This window comes from Scyliorhinus canicula, chromosome 2 (genome assembly GCF_902713615.1).
Source record: "Scyliorhinus canicula chromosome 2, sScyCan1.1, whole genome shotgun sequence".
NCBI lineage: Eukaryota > Metazoa > Chordata > Chondrichthyes > Carcharhiniformes > Scyliorhinidae > Scyliorhinus > Scyliorhinus canicula.
In genome coordinates, this window is record NC_052147.1 from 109,839,911 (window position 1) to 109,865,409 (window position 25,499).

Genomic DNA, 25,499 nt, shown 5'->3' on the forward strand with positions numbered 1-25,499 from the left:
TATCATGCTGACTCACTGTGTTTACCTGAATACTTTGTGCATATGGACCTATCTTTCAAACTTCTGAAAGAATCAATTTTAGCAGTTCCAAAAATGCACCCCAAAGTTCTTCAGTGCTTAATTCCGGAAAATAAAATTTCATTCCAACACATCCTCATCACCATCTTTTCTCTCATGTATTGCACTGAGTAAAGATTAACATGTGGACTCCCTGCAGCAGCTATTATTGAGCTAACTTTATTTATACCTCACAACAGAGAGGGCAATACAACAATATTCACAGATCTTGCAATTTACGCTATCTGCCTTACTGCCTGGCAACTACAATTGTTTTTTTTTAAAACATTTTATTTAGGCATTTATAAATTTTAACAGACTAAGCAAACACACACCAACAACAACAAAACCCAGCCAACATGGCTTACGTAAACAACACCCCAACAACAATTCCCCACCAAACTTCCCCCACCTTACCCAACTCCCCATGCCTCCCTTTTTGATCCCCTCAGGGTGAACTTGATCTTCTCAAGCCTGAGAAACCCGGCCATGTCACAAAACCACACACCCAACTTTGGGCATTCCGGGTCCCTCCATGCGAACAAGATCCGCCTCCGGGCTCTCCATGCTAACAAAATCCAGCTCTGCGCTCTTCCATGCTAACAAGATCCGTCTCCAGGCTCCTCCATGCTGACAAGATCTATCTCGGAGCTCCTCCATGCCAACAAGATCCATCTCCGGGCTCCTCTATGCCAACAGGATCCATCTCCGGGCTCCTCCATGCCAACAAGATCCATCTCCGGGCTCCTCCATGCTACCAAGATCCGTCTCCGGGTCCCTCCACGCTACCAAGATCCATCTCCGGGCTCCTCCACGCTAACAAGATCCATCTCCGGGCTCCTCCATGCTAACACAATCCATCTCCGGGCTCCTCCATGCTAACACGATCCATCTCCGGGCTCCTCCATGCTAACAACATCCATCTCCGGGCTCCTACATGCTAACAAGATCCATCTCCGGGCTCCTCCATGCTAACAAGATCCCCTTCCGGGCTCTTCCATGCTACAAGATCCGTCTCCGGGTCCCTCCACGCTAACAAGATCCATCTCCGGGCTCCTCCACGCTAACAAGATCCATCTCCGGGCACCTCCATGCTAACAAGAGCCATCTCCGGGCTCCTCCATGCCAACAAGATCCATCTCCGGGCTCCTCCATGCCAACAAGATCCATCTCTGGGCTCCTCCATGCTAACAAGATCCCCTTCCGGGCTCCTCCATGCTACAAGATCCATCTCTGGGCTCCTCCATGCTAACAAGATCCATCTCCGGGCTCCTCCATGCTAACAAGATCCCCTTCCGGGCTCCTCCATGCTAACAAGATCCATCTCCGGGTCCCTCCATGCTACAAGATCCATCTCCGGGCTCCTCCATGCTACAAGATCCATCTCCGGGCTCCTCCATGCTAAAAAGATCCCCTTCCGGGCTCCTCCATGCTACAAGATCCATCTCTGGGCTCCTCCATGCTAACAAGATCCATCTCCGGGCTCCTCCATGCTAACAAGATCCCCTTCCGGGCTCCTCCATGCTAACAAGATCCATCTCCGGGTCCCTCCATGCTACAAGATCCATCTCCGGGCTCCTCCATGCTACAAGATCCATCTCCGGGCTCCTCCATGCTAAAAAGATCCCCTTCCGGGCTCCTCCATGCTACCAAGATCCATCTCCGGGCACCTCCATGCTAACAAGATCCATCTCCGGGCTCCTCCATGCTAACAAGATCCATCTCCGGGCTCCTCCACGCAAACAAGATCCGTCTCCGGGTCCCTCCATGCTAACAAGATCCATCTCTGGGCTCCTCCATGCTAACAAGATCCATCTCCGGGCTCCTCCATGCTAACAACATCCATCTCCGGGCTCCTCCATGCTAACAAGATCCATCTCCGGGCTCCTCCATGCTAACAAGATCCATCTCCGGGCTCCTCCATGCTAACAAGATCCATCTCCGGGCTCCTACATGCTAACAACATCCATCTCCGGGCACCTCCATGCTAACAAGATCCACCCCGGGCTCCTCCATGCTAAAAAGATCAATCTCCGGGCTCCTCCATGCTACCAAGATCCATCTCCGGGCTGTTTCTAAAGCATGCCTTCACATGCACACTTCTTTCCCTTTGGGGAATAATGGGGAAGGATTCCCAAGCTGATTATAGCAACTGAACCACATTATAAACACTCTTTCTGTGGCCAACAAGTCCTGCCATTGTACTCAAACCCAGATCTTCTGGTCCAGAGGTAGGGACCCAAGACCCCTAACTTGTGCCGCAAGATCTGCTAGCAATGGCTATGGCTGCAAATAATGCCCTTGTTTGAGAATAGTTGTGTATTTAACTGAAACCATAAGGCTCATGTGGAGAAACTGTAGCTAAAGCTAACAAGACCATTGGGTTGCATCAATAGAACCATTCACTATTAATCAATGGATATAATTTTAACATTATACAGCACTCTGGTCGGACCGCTGGTCTGGGCCGCTGTGCTCAGTTTTAATTGCCCTCACATGCTGTGTGATATAGTGCCCTTGGGAAAGATCTTGAAGAGAACAACAAGAATAATTCCTAGTTTAAAGAAGCTCAGCTTCTCAGGTGGGCTCAAGGACCTTAGTTTACTCACAGAGGCAAAGTCTTAAGACGAGACCTGAGTGATAAATGTAGGTATTTCAGATATAGTGTATTATATGTATTTGGTGCAACAGGGGTTAAAAGCCTGGGAAGCGTGTGTGACTGCTGCGGTCATGTTTTTAAAAGTCGTGGTTTGAAAGGCAGCTAGGCTTTTTGGAGCAAAAGGCACAATTAAAGCATCATACATGTTGGGCTAATAAGCTTTTATTTTATATGAAGAGGGTTCCCTGGGGAGTAGATAATTAGAGACAACGAGCGCGATTTAATCAAATGGAAACTATGTCCCATACCGAGCAGTTTAGCTGCATGTTTTCCTGCGTTGATGCAACACAGTGGCGCAGTGGTTAGCACTGCTTCCTCATGGTGCCAAGCACCCAGGTTTAATCCCAGCCCCGAGTCACTGTCCATGTGGAGTTTGCACATTCTCCCCATGTCTGCGTGGGTCTCACCCCCACAACACAAAGATATGCAGGTTAGATGGATTGGCCATGCAAAATCGCCCAGAAACACAACATGGCTATCTAACATTACTCAGTAGGGAACACACAGTCGAGGCCATACTTAGTTCCGTTTCCTGCACATAGGAGTCCAGCTCGCCAAAACTCCTCCTTTTTAAATGCCGTTCCGATCTCTTGAGCCACCATTGTGACCTCTGAATCTTCCCCAACTTACTGTAAGGGGGTCCCCGGGCTCCCCCTCACCTCCTCACACACGTGCAGGGCATCCCCCTTGCCCGATCAGTGCCATGCAAAACATGCCAGCTTTGCACCTTGACAGTGCCAGCTGTCAGTGCAACCTCGGCACCATGGCAATGTTAGGCTGGTCCCCAGTTGGCACTGCCATGGTGTCCCGCTGGCAGTGCCAGGATTCCCAGGTGTCAACAGCAGTGCTGGGGTACTACCCTGCCCTGAGGGAATGCACCAGGAGGCTTTTGTGTGAAAACACTCCAGGAACGAGGTATCCTTTATCACAGTCTTACAAAACAAAAAGTAAACATTGGGGTTTCTGTCCAGTATCATAGTCACTGTTGGGATCTGGCCTGAGATCGTAATATTTGATGCAGGTGTATAAAATAATTATAGGGTTAGCTAGTGTCCCTGTTAATCGATTATTCCATTTTTGTAGATTAGGGAGGACCCGTGAACATAAGTTTAAACAATGCAGGAGGAGGAGTAGACTGGACATTAATGGATGGCTCTCCTTCCCTGGAGAGTGATGAACCTCTATAATACATTTCAGGCTGGGAGCTGGACAGCTCTTGCCTGGAACAGAGATCAAAGAATTAAGAGTGGAAATGATTTCACACCCTACCCAAATGATCTCTTGGGATAGTTTTGAAACATGAAGCAATAGATACATGAGGAGAAATGTTTTCACAATGGATAACATCTGGGATTGGCTGCCTGGGAGTGAGGTGGGGACAGATTCAGTCAAGGCATTCAAAAGGTCCTCCATCGAAAATCAGTTTGATCATCTCTACTTTGAACGGAAAAATGCCGCAATGGAATTATCAATGGAAGGGAAAACAAACATGGATTAGAGATAGAGGGGGAATTGTATGCATAGATTCGGAATGGCACTTCTATCCTTGTTGCTATTTGCATTTTCCAATAATGATTGAGATCAAGTACAATTAAGGAGGCTTTAGGGAGAGAGCAAAGGATAAAATCTCTGCTGTTCGCATCCCACTCCAGCACTTGATGCCCATGGAAGGTGTTTATTATGCAGCCAAATGGGTTGAGTATCAACCTGCAGATCCTTCCAAAGCACACCAATGGCAGGCACAGCGGGAGGAGTTCCTGGTCAGTCATGCTTGATGCAGTATGGTACCGTTCAAGCTACAGTCTTGAGTGACCTCTCCAAGGAAGACCAAACCATGGAAAACAGATGTGAACAGGTACTATGCTTGCCTCATGCACTGTAGATGGAGGAAGTTGTCCAAGTCTGTGAGCAGCAAGGTGCCTCCCACATTTTGCAATATGGCAGAATTAGAGGCAGAATAAAACCCCTTATCAGCTGCTGAACTCTTTCTCTGAAGCCTCTTCAGCGTAACCAATGCCTGTTCCTTAGCACAGAGCAAGATTGTGGGTGTCACTGGCAGGGCTAACATTAATTTCCTATGACTACCTGTCCTTAAGAAGGTGGCGGAGAGGAGCTGCAGTATATATGGTTGAAGTACTCCCACAGTGCTGTTGGAAAAGGAGTTCCCTTATTTGGCTCGGCTTGGCTCACAGAGGAGTAATGACCTATTTGCGTGTCAGGGTTTTTCCATTTTATTGAATGGAGCTCCTATCGGATGTAGCAATGGCCATTGACCTTACGCCATTGAGTCTACTAACAGACACATCATTGAATCAGCTTGCAATGCATTGGGTTATTATAAGAGGCAAAGTCTGACGCCAAACTGTAGACGTGTCCAGTCAAGAAGCTTGGCAGACTCCGCTTTTTTTGAATTGAACAAGCAAGGGAGTCTTGCACTGAAAGTGTGTGTGTGTGTGTAAGTGTCCTTCACTAGTTGTGCGAGCTGTTGTTCAGGTAAAGTTACCAGAATACCTTGCTTTTCAAGAGTATTGGATGCTCCAAGTACATTCGTAGACAGACCATTGCTGGATTGTGGAATGGTTACAGATAGTCTAACAATTTCATAAGAAACAACAGTGCTCAAACATATCTTAAGAAATATGGAGTTGGCCATTCGGCCCCTTGAGCCTTCCCCACCATTCAATAGGATTGAGGCTAGTCCGATATTCCTCATGTCCACTTTCCTGAGCTTTCCCCGTAATCCTTGATTCCATTTCTGATCAAGAATCTATCTATCTCAGCCTTAAATATACACAAGGACTGTGCCCCTACATGTAACTATTGGCTGAAAAGAGTCTTTAGGTTCAGCAAACAACCAGAAAATCAATGCACGTAATGTGCCAGTGACTTTGATGGAGGAAAGGAGAGTGAAGTGCCACAGGCTGCAGAGATAGCAATTCATTTTGGATAGAATACTGTCTTCAACTTGACTAAAATGTAATTCACCCACATTAATTATTTTATCAAAACTGAAAGCTGCTGGATCTCAAGGTTCTGTCGGGTTGCAGTGTTTCTGTCTAACCTGCGTTGGCTAATTAATCGTTTCAATTACAATAGTTACTTACTTCCTTCTTTTACTCCTAAACATCCTTTCAACTCGTGCAGTGAAATGGTTTTGTCCTCGTTCAGGTCGCAGTAATCGGTGAATTTCCGTCCACATTTCTTTGGCTTGGCTTTCTTCCTCAAGAAGCGCTTAAATGGCTTCATTTCCTTCTTGTGGATGTTGTTGCTGCTGTTTTTGTCCAGTTGGCCAAAGTACCAGTGAACGACCCGTTCCTCCAGTGTGTGGTTTGGATCGGGCTCAGGGAACCTGCATCAATAACACAAGTTGTGACTGACAGCCGGTACGATGGATAAACACAGCTGCGACACATTGTTCGCCTCATGATTACTTTTCGCTGACAAGCAGCAACAAAGAGCCTTTACTGTTCAATAGCTTTATATGGTTTCAGCTTCACTAACTCACACGAAACAAAAACAGCAAAGCAGCACGACAAAGGAGTGGGGCGCTAGTGCCAACAACAATCTGGCAATGTGAATGAAGCAGCCGAGCCGAAGGCTTTAATACATTATTTGGCATTTGACAAAGAAGATGATTCTTTATGTTAAAAACTCATTGAAATTAAGGGTTAGGCACCAGAAGCTGTTGCTTGATCTTGAAGCCTGAGGCATGGGTGGAGAGGTTGAAACCCCAGCAAAAAAAAACCTTTTGAAGAACAGAAGAAGGAATTGCGTTTATAGTGCCGATAGCGTTCTTGAGGGATCCCAAAGCATTTCACAGCCAATGGATTATTCTTGAATTGCAATCACTGCTGTTTTGTCGGAAAGCAGTTGATTTGCTCGCAGAGAAGAGATAAGGCAGCTAATCTGTTTAGGGGCTGTTAATTGAGGGATGAATGTTGGCCAGGTCACTGAGCGAGGACCCTTGCTCTTCTTTGAATAGTGCTTTGATAATAGTTGCACCCACAACAGACATGGGCACTAGGCAGGCATGTAGATGAGACAAGAGAAGGTAATCCTCAACTTTGCGCCTCATTCTCCTGAAGGGCACTTGGCCACCCCCAGCTCAGAGGGTCTAAGCGGACAAGAAAGAAGGGGTCTCCTCCTTTGAGAAGATAAATTTGAGAGGGGATTTAATAGCGATGTTCAAAATCATGAGGAGGCCAGACAGAATCGATGAAGGGAAACAGGGAGGTAGTGGTATATTAATACTATCATCGGACTTACAATCTGGATCCCAAGGGAATGATCTGGGGACACAGGTTCAAATCCTTCAACGGCAACTGATTGATTCAACTATGTAATTTCATTACAGTTTTAATGTAAGCCTACTTGTGACACTAAAAAAGATTATGATTATTTTTTTAATATCTGGAATGGTTGAGGGGTTCTGCCATTACTGAAACTATTGTCTTTAAAAACCCATCTACTTCTGTCTAATGTCCCATTCGGCAAGGAAATCCTTCCCTGGTCTGGCCTACATGTGGCTCCAGATCCACAGCAATGTGGTTGGCTCTTAACTGTGGTCAAGGGATTGGCAACAAATGTGCATTATTTTGTTCCACTATGCCTTCAGCTGCATAGGCTTTAACCTCTGGAATTCTCTCCCTAAATATCTCTGTCTCGTTCCTATTTTACAATGTTCCTTAAAAACTACCTCTTTGACCATCTATCTTATTGTCTCATTTGGTTAATTTTGATCTGATTTCAGTCCTTGGGACATTCACTATATTAAAGGTGCTATATAAATACAAGTTGTTGTTGTTGCTGGAAATGGGTAACTTGGCCAGTTAATATTTCCGAATGCAGCTTATGAAGGGAATGCAGCTGCAAGCCATTAGCTGTGTTTTTATACTGCAACAATGCTTTAAACATTCTTCTATAAGTGAAGTTCCATTCTATTTGATGACAGCTCAGTGAGGTGAGCAGAGCCATGACTGCAAGAACCGCAATAAATTAAAATTGACTACATTGACTTCATTGAAAAGCTAGCAGTCAGCCGGATTTCTCAAAACATCAAAATCTATTGTGGACACAGCCAAGTTATTATGAAAGATAGATGCAGATTTCTGTCTAACTGCAAATCAGTGTGGTTGAACCTTTGCATCATAAATCATTTAAAAAATGTATGTATGTTTGTGTGAGAGAGACGAGGCTAATTAAACAGGGGAAAGGTTACTAGAGACAGGTTGTCTGTGAGGTATAAGAGATTAAAGGTTAAAGGTGTTGGGTTTATGCATTTGTTCTTTAAAATAAAGTTAGAGTACCCAATTATTTTTTTCCAATTAAAGGGCAATTTAATGTGGTCAATCCCTGTACATCTTGGAGTTGTAGCGGTGAGACCCACGAAGGCACTGGGAGAGTGCATAAACTCCACACATATAGTGACCCAGGGCCAGGATCGAACCCAGGTCCATGGCACCGTGAGGCAGCAATGTCAATGGCTGACCCACCGTGCCGCCTATCGGTTTGTACATTTGTAATGAGAGGTTATGATGAGATTGAGTTACAAATTAATAGTACAATTTAAAATTTGTATTGTGAGATAAGTGGGGAAATTGTTTTCCCAGCTGTTCAATTTCAAAAGGGAGTTCAGAGGTGACAAAGAATATTTTCATCTTACAGTGGGTTCTAGAGTAAACAGGGAACGTTTTAGTACATTTTATTGACCTGAAAGTCGAGGCAAAATGGAAACACAAAAGATTTTTATATTTGGAGAAACTTAGTTCAAAGAAATCATTCAGGACAATAGCAGCTGAGATGAAAGTGGAGAAAGATATTTAAGGAAACAGATGTTCAGCTGAGTTGAGTTGCTGTGCGGGAATGCCCTGAAGACTGGCTCCTTTGTGTGGAATGCTGGGAAGTTGTTGTTGTTTTGATTTGCATGCAGCCATCCAGTCTTCAGCCAGGAGAGTCTTTGTTTTAGGAACCAGTTTGTTTCTAAATCTCCTTTTGGAGCTCCACATCAGAATGGAAGTGTCTGAGAAGATGTGAGGTTACCTTTATTAAAGTGACAACCGTTCCTTAACTTGGGTAATATTTATATGGATTAGATTTTAATGGTTAGAATATACAAGAGGTTGTTGCCAAAAGGGTAGTTTAAACGTGTACATTTGACTAAGCATGTTTTTGGGGGGGGGGGGGGGGGGGGGGTTGGAGAGGGAGTGTTCAGGAAGGCTGTTTTAACTGTGCAACTTTTATCTCGTGGCTTAAGTTTTTTTTTAAACAAATCTTTTGAAGTTTTGAAATTTCAAAGGTATTACTGGAGTTCTATGCTTTTGGGATCAGTAGCTCCTTCTCTTTTTCACAATGAAGGTTTATGATCAAGTGATGAACACTTGAAGTGCCATAGCATACAAGGTCATGGACCAAGTGCTGGAAAAGGGGGTTAGAATAGATAGGTGTTTGATGGCCAGTGAAGACACAATGGGCCAAAGAGTCTCTTTTTGTGCTGTAAAACTATGACTCTATGACTTTGAGACAGACTTGCTAGCTTGCTCAGCAATAATATCAGCTGTGATTGCAAAAGCATTTGTAAATGAAATTAGTCGTGAAAAGTGTAACTTTTTCTGTAAATGAAATTAACTGTGGAAAATGTTAGTCTTTCATTCTTTTTAATCCAATCGTTCTTTCCTTCTGTTTATTTCTCTTCCTATACATGATTTTACATTGAATCCTCCCTCATTAATTGAAGGGCTGGATTTTCCACTTCTCTTGCTGTCTGTTTCTAGGTGGCGCGTCATTCGTTGGTGGCGGGATTCTTCCCGTCGCTTGTCAATGGGATATCCCACTGAAGCCATTCCGTAGTGCTGTGAGACCAGGGGGCGGGGGTACGTTGCAGGCGGGACCATAGAATCCCGCTGCCAGCAAATGGCTGGAGAAATCCGGCCGACATTTCCTTCTCAATTGCCATGCTATGTTTCTCAAACTGGCCATTTTGGACACATGGCTGGAGCAGGGACAGGAATGGTTGTTGCAGGTTCCGGGGTTTAGATATTTCAGTAAGCTCAGGGAAGGTGGTAAAAGAGGGGGAGGGGTGGCATTGTTAGTCAAGGACAGTATTACAGTGGCAGAAAGGACGTTTGATGAGAATTCGTCCACTGAGGTAGTATGGACTGAGGTTAGAAACAGGAAAGGAGAGGTCACCCTGTTGGGAGTTTTCTATTGGCCTCCGAAAAGTTCCAGAGATGTAGAGGAAAGGATTGCAAAGATGATTCTGGATAGGAGCGAAAGTAACAGGGTAGTTGTTATGGGGGACTTTAACTTTCCAAATATTGACTGGAAATGCTGTAGATCGAGTAATTTAGATGGATCCGTTTTTGTCCAATGTGTGCAGGAGGGTTTCCTGACACAGTATGTAGATAGGCCAACAAGAGGCGAGGCCACATTGGATTTGGTACTGGGTAATGAACCAGGACAGGTACTAGATTTGGAGGTCGGTGAGCACTTTGGTGATAGTGACCACAATTCAGTTACGTTTACTTAAGCGATGGAAAGGGATAGGTATATACAGCAGGGCAAGAATTATAGCTGGGGGAAAGGCAATTATGATGCGATGACGCAAGACTTAGGATGCATCAGATGGGGAAGGAAACTGCAGGGGATGGGCACAATTGAAATTTGGAGCTCGTTCAAGGAACAGCTACTGCGTGTCCTTGATAAGTATGTACCTGTCAGGCAGGGAGGAAGTGGTCAAACGAGGGAACCGTGGTTTACTAAAATAGTTGAATCACTTGGCAAGAGGAAGAAGGAGGCTTATGTAACGATGAGACGTGAAGATTCAGTTAGGGCGCTCGAGAGTTACAAGTTAGCTAGGAAGGGCGTAAAGAGAGAGCTAAGAAGAACCAGGAGGGGACATAAGAAGTCTTTGGCAGGTAGGATCAAGGATAGCCCTAAAGCTTTCTATAGGACAGTAGTGGGAAATTGTGCGTGGAGTCCAAGGAGATAGGAGAGGTGCTAAATGAATATTTTTCGTCAGTATTCACACAGGGAAAAGACAATGTTGTCGAGGAGAATACTGAGATACAAGCTACTAGACTAGAAGGGCTTGAGGTTCATAAGGAGGAGCTGTTAGCAATTCTGGAAAGTGTGAAAATAGATAAGTCCCCTGGGCTGGATGGGATTTATCCTAGGATTCTCTGGGAAGCTAGGGAGAAGATTGCTGAGCCTTTGGCTTTGATCTTTATGTCGCCATTGTCTACAGGAATAGTGCCAGAAGACTGGAGGATAGCAAATGTTGTTCAAGAAGGGGAGTAGAGACAACCCCGGTAACTATAGACCAGTGAGCCTTACTTCTGTTGTGGGCAAAGTCTTGGAAAGGTTTATAAGAGATAGGATTTATAATCATCTAGAAAGGAATAATTTGATTAGGGATAATCAACACAGTTTTGTGACGGTTAGGTCATGCCTCACAAACCTTATTGAGTTCTTTGGGAAGGTGACCAAACAGGTGGACGAGGGTAAAGCAGTTCATGTGGTGCATATGGATTTCAGTAAAGCGTTTGATAAGGTTCCCCACGGTAGGCTATTGCAGAAAATATGGAGGCATGGGATTCAGGGTGATTTTGCAGTTTGGATCAGAAATTCGCTCGCTGTAAGAAGACAGAGGGTGGTGGTTGATGGGAAATGTTCAGCTGGAGTTCAGTTACTAGTGATGTACCACAAGGATCTGTTTTGGGCCACTGCTGTTTGTCATTTTTATAAATGACCTGGAGGAGGGCATAGAAGGATGGGTGAGTAAATTTGCAGATGACACTAAAGTCGGTGGAGTTGTGGACAGTGCGGAAGGATGTTGCAGGTTACAGAGGGACATAGAAAAGCTGCAGAGCTGGGCTGAGAGGTGGCAAATGGAGTTTAATGCAGAAAAGTGTGAGGTGATTCATTTTGGAAGGAGTAACAGGAAGACAGAGTACTGGGCTAATGGTAAGATTCTTGGTAGTGTGGATGAGCAGAAAGATCTCGGTGTCCATGTACATAGATCCCTGAAAGTTGCCACCCAAGTTGATAGGGTTGTTAAGAAGGCGTACGGTGTGCTAGCTTTCATTGGTAGAGGGATTGAGTTTCGGAGCCATGAGGTCATGTTGCAGCTGTACAAAACTCAGGTCCGGCCGCATTTGGAGTATTGCGTGCAGTTCTGGTCGCCGCATTATAGGAAGGATGTGGAAGCATTGGAAAGGGTGCAGAGGAGATTTACCAGGATGTTGCCTGGTACGGAGGGAAGATCTTAAGAGGAAAAGCTGAGGGACTTAAGGCTGTTTCCGTTCCAGAGAGAAGAAGGTTAAGAGGTGACTTAATTGAAGCATACAAGATGATCAGAGGATTAGATAGGGTGGACAGTGAGAGCCCTTTTCCTCGGATGGTGATGGCTAGCACGAGGGCACATAGCTTTAAATTGAGGGGAGATAGATATAGGACAGATGTCAGAGGTAGGTTCTTTACTCAGAGAGTAGTAAGGGTGTGGAATGCCCTGCCTGCAACAGTAGTGGACTCTCCATCATTAAAGGCATTTAAATGGTCATTGGATAAACATATAGATGATAAGGGAATAGTGTAGATAGGCTTTAGAGTGGTTTCACACGTCGGCGCAACATCGAGGGCCGAAGGGCCTGTACTGCGCTGTAATGTTCAATGTTCTATGTTCTATGACTGGCTAAGGTGATAAACAGATGCTTGCTGTGTCCATTTAGGCTCTTGGTGTGCTGTTTCCCTTATTCAATTAGTTGCTCGCACTTTCAGCAACTTGCCACACAAAAACTTTATCCAAAACGGCAAGTCAAACTAATGGCAGCTGCCCTGCTACATAAAAAACCATATGCACTGCACACTACCAACAGAAACTACAATGCTATCTGATGACAATGGGAGTTTTATATACATGTATTATGTGAACTTTGTTAATTTCCTGCATTATTCATTGAAACTGGAGATAAATTACACTTAATGAGAACTCAAACTGCTGTACAGCAGTCGCCTGCATGGGGACTCACACGGCAAGGCTTCAGAACACTTGGTAGTAACGCCAGTTATATTGCCACTTTAGTGTTGGTGTGTGCCAAAATAATTTTATGTTAATGCAAAAGCCATAGCATATGTGGACCTATAAATATCACTGCTTCTCTGTTCTGTGATTCAATTACAGTTGACAATTGCTATCTACCAGAACAACCCCTGCCAACAAAGAAAACTAATGAAAATGGAAACAAAATAAACACTGGTCAGTAATTGCTAAGTTTGTATATAATATAAAGTGCAGTGGACTCCATTATGTTCTAGGACAGTGTAGCATCTCAAGGTTGACATGCCATTGGCATCTGAGGTCATCACAACATCAGGAAATATAATTTCATGGCAAAACTCCACAGACTGTGCTTGCTGCTGTATTTGTGTTGCTAAAATACATGCATGTGCTTGATAAAAATGAGGTGCAAGCCACCTTTTAAGAATAAAATCTAATCTATGTTGAGAAAGGGCAATCCAGCTGGAAGCAATTTTTAGCATCAAAAAAAGGTGTGAAAGGAGTTTCAGTACAGGAATCAGATAAGTATTCATCGTTTCTCAGCTCTGGCCGCTGCAGCTGGGCACAGATTTCACAGCCACTGGTCACAAATATTTCAAACTGTGACCAGCGAACAGGAAAGCTGACTAACTTGTTCTGAATCTGACACGTTTGCACAGTTCAAATGCCCATCAGTGACAGAACTGCATACTGCACAGGGGAAAATAACAACTTATGTTGCTGCGACGTCTATCGGATGCAAACCAACTGGGTAAATACAGAGACAGTAGGCTTTTAGCAGATACCACATGTTCCCACATTGGGCACAGGTTTCATGATCCATGCTCATTCTAAACAAGATGTTTTACAACACCAGGTTAAAGTCCAACAGGTTTGTTTCAAATCACTAGCTTTCGAGCACTGCTCCCTCCCCAGGTGAATGAAGAGGTATGTTCCAGAAACATATATGTAGTCAAATTCAAAGATGCAAGACAATGCTTAGAATGTGAGCATTTGCAGGTAATTAAGTCTTTAAAGATCCAGAGATAGGGGTAACCCCAGGTTAAAGAGGTGTAAATTGTCTCAAACTAGGACAATTGGTACGATTTCACAAGCAGATGGGGGGGGGGGGGGGGGGGGGGGGGGGCTCACCCCAGTCCAACACCAGCATCTCCAAATCATTCTAAGCAACTGGTTCTAAGTTCTAAGCCTCTAAGCCTCATTCTAAGCCTCCCCGGACAGGCACCGGAATGTGGCGACTAGGGGCTTTTCACAGTAACTTCATTGAAGCCTACTCGTGACAATAAGCAATTTTCATTTCATTTCAAAGCCTCATCGAGCTGTTTCAACCCCATGCTCCCAAAATTAATTTAATGGTTATTCAATCCAGTTTTCTTTTTAATAAAAAAATAAGAGATGGGGCAGCACGGTGGCGCAATGGTTAGCACTGCTGCCTCACGGCACCGCAATCCCATACTTTATCCCGTCTCTGGGTCGCTGTCCATGTGGAGTTTGCACATTCCCCCCTTGTCTGTGTGGGTTCCACCCCCACAACCCAAAGATGTGCTGGGTCGGTGGATTGCCCCTTAATTGGAAAAAATGAATTCGGTCCTCTAAATTTATAAACAAAAACAAATGGGTTAAATAAATTCTTCTTTTTGCATCCTTTTCTCAGACTTCATCTGAAACCATGATAATCTGTTCAAATACTGAGGCCCAGGTTTTCGCCGAGATGAAGAGGCTCTTTCACGGCAGGAATAGTGGGGGGGCGATTCTCCGAGCCCCGTGCCGGACCGGAGAATCGCAGCAACCACGCCACGATGCCTCGACGCCGGCACGCGATTCTCCGAGCTGCGGAGAATTGGCGTAATTTGCGCCGGCAGGTTTGACGCGGCGCCAGCCGCTGGAATCGGCGGGGCCGCTGATTCTCCGGCCCATATAGGCCGAGCGGCCGCGCGGATATGACAGACTCCCGCTGGCACCGTTCACCCCTGGTCGCTGCCGGCGGGAACTCTGCGAGAAGGGTTGGGGCGGCCTGGGAGGCTGGAAAAAGCGATCTTTCACTGGGGGTAGGGCCTCCGCTGAGGTCTGGCCCGCGATCGGGGCCCACCAATCGGCGGGCTGGCCTCCCACCCCCTTTCTTTACTTTCTTGTGTGGTGAGCCCCTGAACACCGACGCCATGTTGAGTTGGTGCCGGCGTGCTGAAGAAGTCCCTCGCGCATGCACAGGTTGGCGCGGCCCAACTGCACATGCGCAGGTTGGCGGGGCGCCCATTTGCTGCTGGGGAAGGAGGCTGGAGCGGCATGAACCGCTCCAGCGCCGTGCTGGCACCCTGTGGGGGCCAGAATCGGTCGTCCCCATGCCCGTTGCGCGCCGTCATGAAACGCAACGGCGTTCACGATAGCGCAAACACTAGGGCTCCATTTTGGAGAATCACCCCCAGTGGAAGTGCCGGAAAATCAGAACACTGAATCCCAAACTCACAGAATTGTCACAGCATAGAATGAGGCCATTCAGTCCGTCGTATCTGCACTGACTCTCTGTATGAGCATAATTGCCTCATGTCACTCCCCATAACCCTGCACATTCCTCCTTTTCATTTAATAGTTTAATTCCCTTCTGAATTTTTCAATTCAGCCTGCCTCAACCAAAGTCTGAGGCAGTGTTTTCCAGATCTTTTAACCTCGCGCTGTGTGACCTTCCTCCACCACACTCTCAGACAGTGCATTCCGACCCTTAACCACTTATTGTGTGACCTGCCTCCACCACTCTCAGACAGTGCATTCTGGCCCTTAACCTCGCGCTGTGAACCTGCCTCCAGCACACTCTCAGACAGTGATTCTCCCCCTTAACCTCGCGCTGTGAACCTGCCTCCAGCACACTCTCAGACAGTGATACTCCCCCTTAACCTCGCGCTGTGAACCTGCCTCCAGCACACTCTCAGACAGTGATACTCCCCCTTAACCTCGCGCTGTGAACCTGCCTCCAGCACACTCAGACAGTGATTCTAGACCTTAACCACTCGCTGTGAACCTGCCTCCAGCACACTCTCAGACAGTGATTCTGGACCTTAATCACTCGCTGAAAACCTGCCTCCACCACACTCTCAGACAGTGCATTCCGACCCTTAACCACTCGCTGTGAACCTGCCTCCAGCACACTCTCAGACAGTGATTCTGGACCTTAATCACTCGCTGTGAACCTGCCTCCAGCACACTCTCAGACAGTGATTCTGGACCTTAACCACTCGCTGAAAACCTGCCTCCACCACACTCTCAGACAGTGCATTCCGACCCTTAACCAGTCACTGTGAACCTGCCTCCACCACACTCTCGGGCAGTGCATTCCAGACCTTAACCACTTGCTGTGAACCTGCCTCCACCACACTCTCGGACAGTGCATTCCAGCCCTTAACCACTCGCGTGAACCTGCCTCCACCACATTCTCGGGCAATGCACTCCATGTCCTAACCACTAGGTGCCTGAAAAAGATTTGCCGGATGCCAATTTTGCATCTTTTACTAATTGCTTTAAATCTGTGCCCTCGGGCAGCACGGTGGCCTAGTGGTTAACACAACCGCCTCATGGCGCTGAGGTCCCAGGTTCGATCCCGGCTCTGGGTCACTGTCCGTGTGGAGTTTGCACATTCTCCTCGTGTCTGCGTGGGTTCGCCCCCACAACCCAAAAATGTGCAGAGTAGGTGGATTGGCCACGCTAAATTGCCCCTTAATTAGAAAAAATAATTGGCTAATCTAATTTATTTAAAAAAAATCTGTGCCCTCTCATTTTTGATCCTTTCACAAGTGAGAGTAGTTTCTTCCTATGCACTCTGTCCAAACCCTTCATGGTCTTGAATACTTTTATAATCTCCTCGAAATCTTCTCTTCTCCAAGAAAAACAGTGCCAACTTCTCCAATCTATCTTCATAATTTAAGTTCCACATCCCCAGAATCATTCTCGTGAATCTTTCCTGCACTCTCCGCAATGCCTTCACATCCTTCCTAAGTGCAGTATCCAGAACTGGACTCAATACTGCAGCTGAGACCGAACTAATGTCTTATACAAGTTCAACATAACATCATTGCGCTTGTACTCTATGCTCCTATTAATAAAGCCTTTATTAATCACTCTCTCCACCTGTCCTGCCAGCTTCAATGACTGATGCACATATACACCCAACTACCTCCGCTTCTGCTCCTGTACTCTCTTTAGAATTGTACCCGGTATTTTATATTATCGCTCCATGTTCTTCCTGGCAAAATGAATCACTTCACATTTCTCCATATTGAATGTCATCTGCCACCTGTCTGCCCATTCTACCAACTTGTCTCTGTCCTTTTGAAGTGTTATACTATCCTCCTCACAGTTCACAATGCTTTCAAGTTTTGTAGCATCCCCACATTTTGAAATCATGCCCTGTACACCAAGGTTTAGATCATTAATAAATATGAGGAAAGGGAAGAGTCCCAGCATTGACCTTTGGGGAATTTCGGTTGGCACTGCTGCCTCACAGGGCCAGGGACACGGGTTCAATTCCAGTCTTGGATGACCGTCTGCATGGGTTTCCTCCGGGTGCTCCAGTTTCCTCCCACAGTCCAAAGATGTGCAGGTTAGGTGGATTGGCCATGCTAAATTGCCCCTTAGGTGTCCAAAGGTGTGCAGGTTAGGTGGATTGGCCATGCTAAATTGCCCCTTAGGTGCCCAAAGGTGTGCAGGTTAGGTGGGGTTACGGTGATAGGATGGGGTGTCTGAGCCTAGGTAGGGTGCTCTTTCAGAGGGGTCTGTGCAGACACGATGGGCTGAATGGCCTCCTTCTGCACTTTCAGAATCTATGGCTTGCAATTCTCCAGTCCTCTGGCACCGCAAGTTCCTGACTCTGTTGTTCGACATCCACCACAGTGGTAAGTAAAATAAATTAGGATGTGCTCAATCATCAGTTATTTATTCAGTATTCAGAACGATGTGAAGTCAGATGCAGACGGCTACCCTTTATCACCAAAGGGTAGCCGTCTGCATCTGACTTCGAAAAACTAGCAGCTAAGAAGCTCAATCCAGCACTGACTCCTGAGTTACGGTAATTTCAATCAAGAGTATGATAGTGGACTAGTTAGGTCGCTGAATTAGTGATGAAAGACTTGCTTTGAAGGAGCACTGTTAATAACCACTGGATCTTTTTACAGCCAATTAAATGCTTTTTGAAGTGTGGTCACTGGTAGTAATGGAGGAAACATGGCAGCGAATTGGCACTCAGCAAACGTAAGCTCCCATAAACATCAATGTGATCATGACCAAGGTAATCTGTGATATTGATTGAGGAATAAATATTGGTCAGGTCACTGGAGATAACCCCAGAAGAAATGCAGAAGCTCACACCAAATGTACTGGAGGGTGATGAAAAATGTGCACTCAGGGAAGTGGTAGAAATATGCTCATTTAACCACTGCAGTATGTTTGAAGCAGGGTGACAATAACATTGGGAGCTGGTGCACTGACCTATTAATTTTCTTTGGAGCTGTTAGGCTGATATTAGTATATCGGATTTAGTTAGGCAGCACAGATACCTTTGGTTATCCCAAAATCAATTATAGCTTTTATCCACAAGAGATGCCTCCAAATGCTTACTGAAGAACCTAACTGATATCAGAGGTTCGGAAGATGATTCCTCGGAGCATGCAAAGAGGGTCTTTATGAGATCGTTGAGCACAGGCTAAATTGTAGTAATTGATTTCAGTACAGCATCCACTCATTGGGGCAGCAGGTAGCATGGTGGTTAGCATAAATGCTTCACAGCTCCAGGGTCCCAGGTTCGATTCCCGGCTGGGTCACTGTCTGTGTGGAGTCTGCACGTCCTCCCCCTGTGTGCGTGGGTTTCCTCCGGGTGCTCCGGTTTCCTCCCACAGTCCAAAGATGTGCGGGTTAGGTGGATTGGCTATGCTAAATTGCCCGTAGTGTCCTAATAAAAGTAAGGTTAAGGGGGGGGTTGTTGGGTTACGGGTATAGGGTGGATACGTGGGTTTGAGTAGGGTGATCATGGCTCGGCACAACATTGAGGGCCGAAGGGCCTGTTCTGTGCTGTACTGTTCTATGTTCTATTTTCCTGCCGAGGAATGCAGCAAAAGGCCTTCCTCCACCTCAGGAATGAGATTCAGGACTGTTTATTATTGGCCTTATTGCAGGGTTCTGCAGTCCAACCTGTTTATATGCAGACCTGCTCAGCTACCCTCACCATGCCATACTTGTCAAGTAGCCGTAGCTTTATTTTAAAACTGAAAAATACCTGCAACCCTTCAGTGTCATCGTTTTGGCTTCAGCGTACGGAATTAGTGGCGATGCCAGAAAATGCAGCAAATGTTTAATTGAAAAGAATCTACATTCTGCTGATGTTGGCAGAAACATGGGTCTGCATATCACAGGGGGTCCAGGGGGTGTGGGGGGGGGGGAGGTTTGCTGGAAGCTAAATTGCTCCACACCAGCATTTGCTGCAGTCATCACACTCTGTGGGCAGGCTACATTGTAGCCCCTCACTGGTGAGGATACCCTGCCCTCAGAAGTTGTCCAGCCAATCGGATTGACCAGAAACTCCAGCAGTCCCAAGATCCCATTAGCGGGCATTGCCTGGGTGACAGCTTGAGGTATTGGGCAAGGAGAGTTGGACCAGCTTAGGGAGGAGTAAGTGGGTTAGTAGGTTAGGAAGAGCAGGCAGGTAGGAAGACAGGGGATCACTCTCTTAGAGGCACTGCCTCCCCAATGTGCATGGGTCAATCCACAAAGATAGTACCCCCCCTTAAGAGCCTGCCCACTCCCGTCCGACTGCCCACACCAACCGTGTCATGACATGGGCAGTGTGCTCTTGAGATTCACAAGCACAATTGACTCAAATATTCATTTACACATGATGGGGGTAGGTTGCCTATTGCAGCACCCACACACCTATTGTGTGGTGGGGGTGAACTCGGGGTGGGCAAGAAGATGGTGGGTTTGGTACCCCAACCATTTTATGTGCCTCCCCACCACACTCCCGCCAAAAACATGCCTGATGGGGCATGTAAAACCCAGTCCACGATTGCCTCCCAGATTTTCCACCACATCCCTTGCCCCAAAAAATGATACTTCTGCCTTTTGTAAAGTCACCTCCGCAAGAAATGCTTTTTTGTCTCATTGCGGGGGGGGTGGGTTCCTTTTTTATGTAGAGTGCCGCAGCAGGCAGGAAAAGAAGTGTTGAAGACACCAACCTTTACAGCGGCTTTCTCTGTTATATTGTTCGGGAAATTGAAAAACAAAAGCCATGGGGCGGGTCCCACGACGTCACGCCGGTGAAGCCCATCCCGCCAGCAACTTGTATTTTTGGAAGTATACGGCGCAATGTTTGAAGGCCACGGCGGTACACAAAGTTAGAATGGAATTTCCCACACATCCCCCTTCCCCCCCCCCCCCCCCCCCATCCCCATCTCCACCACTCACCCCCACCCCAAGCAACACCTTCCCAGCACCGACTCCTGGCACTGACAATCTAAGGGGGGGCAAGAAATACTTGGTGTACAGGTCATGATAGTTAGTTTCAAATTTATTTTAATTGGAGGTGGGTTCCCAATGTTGAATGTCTGGATTCCCATTATGTCACTGACAGTGCGGGGCGGCGGTGGACACAATGGTGACAAGGCTTCATAAGGACGTAAAACGCAATGGGCGAAATTCTCCCAAAACGGGAGAAATCGTAAAACTGCCGTAAAACCCGGGCGGGTTTTACGGCAGCGCGCCCCTTCCCGACGGGGGACCGATTCTGGTCCCCGGTCGGGGCTAGCAGCCCGACGTCGGAGGCTCCGACAAGTCGGGCTTAACGAAAATCGTTAAGCCCGCTTGCCGGAGTTAGCGCCGGCTGACGCGTCATATGACGTCAGCCGCGCATGCGCAGGTGGGAAGACTCCACCCGCGCATGCGCGGGTGACGTCATCGCGTTTTTGCGTGAAACCCGCGCATGCGCGGGCCGGGTTGCCCCTCAGCCGCCCCGCGTATTGATACTGCGGGGCGGCGGAAGGACAAATAGTGCGCGGGCATCGGGCCCGCTGCCCGCGATCGGTGCCCACCGATCGCGGGCCCATGGCACCCTTGGCACGGCCGTGGTACTGCCGTGCCAATCGGTGCCATGGTTATTTTTTGCGAGTTTGTCACGACGTTTTTACGAACGGCAGGACCAGGTGTGTTTGCCGTTCGTAAAAAGGTCGTAAAGGGCTGGGACTTCGGCCCTTCTAACAGCTGAGAATCGCTGCCGGCCGTAAAAAAACGGCGGCAGCGATTCTTGTCGGGATTTTGGCGGGGGGGGGGGGAGAATAGCGGGAGGGCGTCAAAAAAGTCGGGAAGGCCCTCCCCCTATTCTCCCACCCGTCGTGGGGGGGGGGGAGAATTTCGCCCAATGTGAGCGTCTTGTGAGATTTTCCACTCCCTTTACATCAGTTGAAAGCCCAGCCCATTGGTCGAGAATTCAGAGCTTTTTTTGGTAACCGGGGGGGTTGTTTTCTAAGTTGTCAATGTGATGAAAGCTTTCTCGGTTGTTTCTTCTAACTGTTCAGCTTTTGCAGCGTGCTTGACAGGCCGCAGGGCACAAAACCTTTGCTACTCACATTTTTGCTTTTAGGAATTTAAACAAGAGGAAGAAAAACTGAACAATAAACATATCGTACAGCTCAGAATTCTGCCAGATATAATGTGGCTTTACATGCCGAAGGAACATGGCTTACGCCACAAGGAGACACATCTGCCTGTGCTTGACAACACTTGACGCCTGGCAATGTTTCAAATGTGCAATTTGACGGGCAGCACGGTGGCACAGTGGTTAGCACTGCTGCCTCACGGCGCCGAGGATCCGGGTTCGATCCCAGCTCTGGGTCACTGTTTGTGTGGAGTTTACACATTCTCCCTGTGTCAGCATGGGTTTCACCCCACAACCCAAAGATGTGCCGAGTAGATGGACTGGCCCCATTGCCCTTTAATTGGAAAAAAATAATTGGATACTCTTAATTTATTTTTTTAAATGTACAATTTGCAGGAAGGGGAATTTGGTGATTAACTGGTGTTTCGGCAGATCAGAGCACCTCGGACACAAGATACACCTTCAGTCATTTGTTCTAAATCGCACATATTCTTCAGATTGTTTGGAAAGTTTTTTTCAATTGAAGTGATTGTGATGGGAATTTGAGGTTTCTGCTCAAGTTTGTGAGAGGCTTGAATGTTTTTCTCTGCCATGCAAAGGTATACTCAGAGAACAACAGTGTCTCAGAAGAGTATCTTCGACTTCTGTCTAACACACTGGCTGCTTCTAAGTGTTTCCAGGCTAATACTGCAAATGAATGACAAAGGAACAAGAAAACTGCCAAAATACTGAAATAAAAACAGAAAATGCCGTGTGAGAAAAAAGCATGACTGGTTAAGGTTTTCGGTTGAAACACTTGGCAGATCCCGATTCTAATGAATGTAAGGCTACCATTATCAGGCGTTGGCAGACGGTCAGCTGATTCTGAGCATTTTCTGCTCATGCCCTTAGCTCTGATTGGCAGGCCCAGGTTTGAGACTGCACAAATTCATATGACATAGGGCCCTAGTCACAGCAGTCCTGGAGTTGTGAGCAGCAGGGGTGGGGGGCTAACTATAATCCCTCAGCCCAGGTGAAACTCAAAAATCAGTGGGAAGAAAAAGTAGGTTGATTCTGGTCAATAAGGGAGTCAAGGGGTATGGGAGGTAGTCAGGAAAGTAGCACGGAAGCCGCAGTCAGATCAGCCATGGTCTTATTAAATGGCGGAGCAGGCTCGAGGGACTTAATGGCCTCCTCTTGCTCCTAATTCACATGCTCTCATGCAACAGATTAGCCTGGAAGTAATTAGAAGTATATAGGCATATATGATTCATACTTGCTTGCACGCATGCATGTATGTATGTTGTGTCCGTGCATGGTGGTGTGCATTCGCATGGTGCCCGTAGTGTCTGTGCACGTGTTGTGTGCAAGCGCATTGTGTGCGCGTGCCTGCACGCATCCACATGCATGTTTGTCTATGGGCACACATAGGCATCCATGTACCCGTGCCCATGTGTGTGTGTGTATATGTGCATGTGTTTTTGTATGTTCATGTGTGCACGTGATTGTGTGGGTTTGTGTATTGCTGCATGTGTTTATCTGTGTGCTTGTGTTGGTGTCTGTTTTTGTGCACGCCTGCATGCACAGCTGCGTGTTCATATACACATGTCCACATGTGTATGCTTGCATGTGTTTTTGAATGTACGTGCTTGTGCACATACATGTCTGTGTGCACTCATGTGCTGTGCTGCATGCGTGAGTCTGTGTGCGCATGCCTCTGTGGACACACACATGTCTGTCCGCGCATGTCTGTGTCCATGTGTGTGCCGGCATGCACATGTCTGTGTTCATCTGTGTGGCACAGGTGCCTGAGAGCGTGTGTCTGTGCGTACACTGTCTGTGTGCGTGTGCATGCCTGCGTGAGCGCACGTGTCAGTGTGCGCACGCGCACTTGTCCATGTGTGCGCACACACGTGTGGCTATGTGTGAGTGCGTGTTTGTCTCTGTGCACAAGTGTTTGTGTGTGGGTGGTCCAATTGCTCAATTGTCCTGAAATGCTCTGATATTTATCAGATTGAAACTGTTCACTAATGTGGCAGAAAACTGACAGGCTTTTGCTACTCTGACGTTGAACAGTACATTTGCCAGGGTCCAGTTCTCTCAGCATGGTCTCATTGTTTAAAGTTTGAAGATCTGTCTCTTCTTGTTCTGCAGTCTGGTGTGTAGGCTGCCTTTTACGGAAGTGTTTTTACTTATACTGCACAGTTTATGTGATGCCCCAGCGGATCGCTGCGTTGTTAATAAACAATTGGCAGTTTTCTTTTAATACCATTCATTGCATTTCCAATTTCATTAGTTTAACTTCACCACAAATCCACTGCCTTGCACTCTGTTAAGTCTCTGGCATGTTCCATATAAACATTCCTTTAATTCTGTTTTCTTTTTATTTGGTCTCATGTTTAAATATTTTTCTTTTCTCCTCTTACAATCTCCAATACATCACGCACCAGACCCTTTAATGCTATCAGGGTATGGGAGGCGACGGTGCCCTTCCCAGAGCTGACCTCCTCCCGGATGGGAAATCACATCAGCTCTGATCTGCATCTCCCCCTTTCACTGAGACATGGCGACTGAGACCTGATTTCCTTCCATCACAAAGTAGAAATAAAAGGGCTGAAAAGGTCAGACTCCTGGCTGGAAGGTTACGAGGCATTGAGCGCCATCGTGGCACCATTGCTGCTGGTGCAGTAATGTCCAGTTACCACCAGGTGGCACAGTTTTCCTCAGGTCGGGCTGTCAGCGCTGTCACATGCTGACCGGGATCATGTGACACAGATGCTGCTTTTGATTGGCTGGCACTTTGAAATCGAGAAAAAATATTTGCATTTATAAAGCGCTTTTCACAACCACCGGAGAGCTCAAAGTGCTTCACATCCAATGACACATTTTTGAAGAGTAGTCACTGTTGTAAATGTAAGAATGCAGCAGCCAATTTGCACATAAGAAGGTCGCAGAAACAGCAATGCGTTACAATCACGTAACTTGTTTTCTCCATGTGGAGGGATAAATATCAACCATGACACCAGGGATAACCCGCATGCTCTGTTTTTAAAAATCATGCCACAGTATCTTTTACCCGAGCAGGTAGGTTGGGCCACGGTTTAACCACCTCATCTGAAAGATGGCAGCTCTGGCAGTGCAATGGTCCCTCAGTGCAGGGGTGTCGGGAGCTGACTCAAGTCAAGGTGGTTGGCCTTTGTGCTCAAGCCCTGGAGCAAGACTCGAACCTGGAGCCGTGGGATTCACGCAGCGAGAGTATTGCCAACTGAGCCACGGTGGACACAGCTGAGCTGGGTGGAGCCTGCCCTTTTCGGCATTCCAAGCAAAATCCATGCGAGGCTGAGGTGATGCCAAAGATGATTCCGAAGATCATTTCATCTTCTGTCTTGTAGAGTTTCTCCTGGGCCTGCAAGCCAAGCCACTGCAGCCATCATTCCATCCCCCTACTCCCCACTCCCATCCACCCAGGTGCCCTTGAGAGGAGCCTACTCTTCTCCAACCTCTAGCTGCTTAATTCACAACTTACAGCTCGCCAACTGATGCAGAAGAGTTTCTGGACCTCAAAGCAAACCTTAGAAAGGATATACTTGCCATGAGGGAGTAGAGCGAAGGTTCACGAGACTGATTCCTGTCGTATGAGGAGAGATTGGGTCAACTAGGCCTGTATTCACTGGCACTTAGAAAAGTGAGAGGGAATCGCATTGAAATGTATACAATTCTGTCAGGTCTGCACAGACTGGTTGGAGGGATTTTGTTTCCTCTGGCCGGGGGGACAGCCTCAGGATTCTGGGTGGGCCATTTAGCACTGAGATGAAGAGAAATTTCTTCACTTAGAGGGTGGCGAACCTGTGGAATTCTCTACCGGAGAAGGCTGTGGAGATCCAACCACTGAACATACTTCAGAAGAAAATTGATAGATTTCTAGGCTGTAAAGGTGTCAAGGGGACTGGGAGAATGTGGGAATATGGCATTGAGATAAAGGATCAGTCACAAACATGTTGAATGGCGTATGAGCTTGAGGGGCTGAATGGCCTCACTCCTGCTCCTATTGTCAATGCTGCTATGTATCAGTCAGGGTGGTTGAGCAGCTAGACAGAACATTCCATGGGCCAGTCACCCAGATC

At 46.8% G+C, this 25,499-nt stretch overlaps 1 protein-coding gene across 3 annotated transcripts in view; it reads right to left on the bottom strand.

Moving 5' to 3' along the window:
- The window catches only part of smoc1 (SPARC related modular calcium binding 1), a 288,182-nt gene that overhangs the window by 22,589 nt on the left and 240,094 nt on the right, over positions 1-25,499 (bottom strand). For all 3 annotated transcript variants that reach the window (XM_038784692.1, XM_038784682.1, XM_038784701.1), the window contains exon 11: positions 5,821-6,065. In XM_038784692.1, the coding sequence (XP_038640620.1) occupies positions 5,821-6,065 (245 nt within the window). The remainder of the gene's footprint in view (positions 1-5,820; positions 6,066-25,499) is intronic.